The sequence below is a fragment of the Plasmodium malariae genome (assembly GCF_900090045.1).
Source record: "Plasmodium malariae genome assembly, chromosome: 13".
Lineage (NCBI taxonomy): Eukaryota > Apicomplexa > Aconoidasida > Haemosporida > Plasmodiidae > Plasmodium > Plasmodium malariae.
In genome coordinates, this window is record NC_041787.1 from 85,130 (window position 1) to 89,012 (window position 3,883).

At 20.7% G+C, this 3,883-nt stretch overlaps 1 protein-coding gene across 1 annotated transcript; it reads right to left on the reverse strand.

The window, feature by feature from the left end:
• Positions 1 to 1,623: 1,623 nt before the first annotated feature.
• On the reverse strand, positions 1,624 to 2,696 carry PmUG01_13011100 (tryptophan-rich protein; the record flags this gene model as incomplete). Its single annotated transcript, XM_029007072.1, has 2 exons — positions 1,624 to 2,499; positions 2,610 to 2,696. The coding sequence occupies 2 exons, from the start codon at positions 2,694 to 2,696 to the stop codon at positions 1,624 to 1,626; spliced, it is 963 nt and encodes a 320-aa protein (XP_028863498.1).
• Between the last annotated feature and the right edge of the window lie 1,187 nt (positions 2,697 to 3,883).

The following is a 3,883-nucleotide window of genomic DNA, read 5'->3' on the forward strand; positions in this document are numbered from 1 at the left end:
ATTTTTTTTTAACTATTCGTTAATGTGACATTTTCCAATATTTCTTGAAATAAATATTAGTGCAGTTCTAACTTACACAATATTTTTGGTAAATAAAGAAACATTAATGAATAATTAAAACTCTTTATAAATTGATTGCAAGTTCTTTTAATCATATTTTAATAAGTACCCTTACTTTATTTATGTTTATATATAAAATATATATATATATATATATATATATATATATATATATATATATTAAAAAGGTTAAATTTAAATAACACACGAATTGTAAACTGTACAATACAAATTAAAATATAAAGTACAGTTGCAGGCAAAAAAAAGTTCATGAAAATGCGGGAAATGTAATTTATATAAAAAAGAAATATCTATAACTATAAAAACATTTTCATATGAAAATCAAAAAGGAGGCCTTTATGAATTATTATTATATAATATTTCTTATACTGTAAGCTAGAAAAAAAAATTGAAGTTAGGACAGATTTTTAAAAATGGATTAATGGAAATAAAATAATATATCTTAGGAAAAAAATAATATAAAGTAAAAATATGATATAGTCTTTTTTCATAAAATCTTTACAACAGTATAAAATGGCAAATATTTGTATGAAAAAAAACCTTATTGAAGAAAAACAAAAGAATTCTCAATGAACATTTTGCTTAAAATTGGCAATGCAATGTGTATAAAAAAGTCTTGATAAAAAAAAAAAATTTGTACTATTAATAAAGGAAAATGCAGGCATTATGGCAAGATGGTTTAATGTTATGCAAAACAATAGTTATATTAATATTATTCAGCATAGTAAATAGCTGATTTCAAACACTTATTATATTCATAAAGAGATATTAATATATATTCCATAAATGGCAATAAATGGTTTTTAAAAATACACAATTTAATGAAAATTTTAGGATTAATCATGAAAGTTAAAGGAATACAACTAAATGGAAAATTTGTGCCTTTTATGCTTAAATTTTAATATATTCAAATAAGTAAAAGAACTATAATAAAGCATATATCTATTAGAGCATATTAATTAACATAATATATTTACGAAGTTTTAAATAAGCGAATAAATATTACAAAAAAAAAATAAATATTTATAGAACTAATAGTGAAACAATTATAAAGATATACGTAACAAATTATGTAAATTATATGATATAAATTTCTAATAAGTAAAAGAAAAAAAACTAAAAAAAAACTTTTTTAAATATATATAATATTTATTTACGTGTAATCCTAAATAAACTTAACTGAGTTTTATTTAGTAATACGGGTTATCATTTTAAAAATTATTTTTTCAAAATATTTTTACTTGTATTTATAAATTTTCGGTGTTCCTCTTTTCCATTTATTTTGTTTTATTATTATTATATTTTAACACATTCTATCCATAATGGATATAGTGCATTAAAATATATCTACATATAAAAATAGACGTTTTACGTTTTATAATCCTTCTTTACTGTATTTATTCATTCCTTTTCTTCAGTTTTTCTTTAAAGAATACAACTGTAACGAAATAGAGTAAGAAACAATAGTATTTTCTTCTTATATTTACTTCATGATTTAATTATTTTATAAGTTTATTATAATTTTTTATAATATAAACCTAGTTATTTGTTAGTCCACATATTCCAATGTTCCTCTTGTATCCAAGTGTTCGTCAAGGATTCTATCCATGTATTAAATAATTTAGTTTTTTCATTTTTCCATTTTGTCCATTGACTTGTCTCCCTATTATATATATCATATTCTATCTTTTCTATCAATTGATTCCACTGTTCCGTTTCTCTCTCATTTCTTTCTTTCCAATTTTTCCACTTTACATTATATATCAAACGTTTAGAAAACTGGATGATTTTATTAGGTATCCATGTGTCCCAAAACTCATCTTCTTCAACTTTCCATTTTTTCATTTTCCATTCCTCAAATTTTTTATTTTTCCAATTAATAAAATTTTCATGGATCCAATTATTTATTATATATTTTTCTTCGTTAAGCCATCTTTCCCAATCTTTTTCCATAGCTTGTCTTACTGGTGTATTAATCCATTCTATCCATTGTTCCGTTGTCCATGTTATATTATTTCGGAAAACATTAAGTACATAATCTCCATCAATATTTTCAATAGGAAACGTGGATTTTGTTTTCATGTTTGTTATCCATTTTTCCCACTTATCATCTGTCCAATTTAAAGATTTTTTAAAATAATAAAGTGTGCTTGCGTCATCCATATTTTCGTTATAATACGTCCATTTATCTTCCATGGCTCTTAGCCATGCTTCCCATTCATCTTTCTTGTTTTTAAACCATTTACCCGTCAATTTCTCGAGGTACGAATTCTGAATTATCCAACTTTTCTCTATCTGCTTTATCCAAATATCCCATTCTCGTTCTTTCCATTTTTCTGATTTTTCAGTGTCTTTTGTCTTCAAATTACAAGATTCACTTGGATATTCTTCTTCATTCTTAGTACGTTTCTGAAAAAGCTAAAAAATTTGAATTAAAAAAAAAATATTTAAATTTATATACAATGTGTTAATATAAGACGCTAAAAAGAATCATAAATATTTTTAATATTTTTACATGTTATTTTTACCTTACAAAAACCACATATAAATTCACAAGCAGACGACAAAATAAATGAAACCCCAGCTATATATGAAAGAATGAATATTATTTTCATTGTTCGTTACATCTGATTCTTAGTATTCAATGTTCTATTTGTTGAAATTTTGAGATGTATAAAAATACATATTTTTATTTATTTATTTATTTGCTTATTATTATTATTATATTTTTTTTTTTTTCTGTATTGTTTATTCCACTAAAAATAAAGATTCCTTTTTCATTAAAAAGGACTTTCTTCAAATGTTAGTATATCTAATAATGTATATACGTACGTCTTAAGAACACTGCACATGCCAACTTTGTGAAATAGGAAAAATTAATTATTAATAATAAAAGGTATAAAATAATAAATTAAAACATAAAAGTGTAAGAAATGAACTACAATAATGTTTAACTTATTACACACAAAAAAATATTACAAAAAATTTAACTAATAATTAAATAACAATTTCTAAATTTAAAAGTGATTGTGATTTTTTTCTACAAAGAATTTATTTTGTGCGATTTAATCTAAAAACTTAAACATAAATTATACTTATATGCATTATTTCAAATAAATATAAAAAAAATTTCAACCATATATAATTCATAGATTTTTTTTTTTCTTTTATTTTAAGATAATGTAATAAATATAAAATATATTAGATGTACGGATGGGCATTTTCAAAATATATATATTTATGTTTGTAAATGTAATGCTTAACAGTTGTACGACTTAACATTTGTTCCTTTTTTAAGATTCAGTATTAATTTTTATAAATACAAATATAAATAAATAAATATATATATATATATACATATACACCGATAAGGGAATATTTACAGTTATGAAGAAAAATGGATTTTTGTAATAATAGTTTATTTATGAATACAAAATTTATACTTAAAATTGTTGTTGAAATATTAAAAGTTAAAATAAGAATTAAATATGAAAGCTGAAGATTTAAATATATATCCTGAAAATAAACCAGGAAAAAAAAAAAAGTAAAACAAAAATTTATATATAAAAACTAATAATATTAAAAAAAATAAAACAAAATAATTATTATATTCAAAATACAATTTTTTCTAATTTTACTACCTTTTTTTTTTTTTTTTCAAATATTAATAATGTGTGAAAAATTAAATCCTTATAGGGATTAATTCTAAGCATTTTTCTTAAAATATTTTTAAATTTAACATAATTATTGTTTTATTTGATTATATAGTACTTTCTTTTTTATTTTTAATTATATATTTATT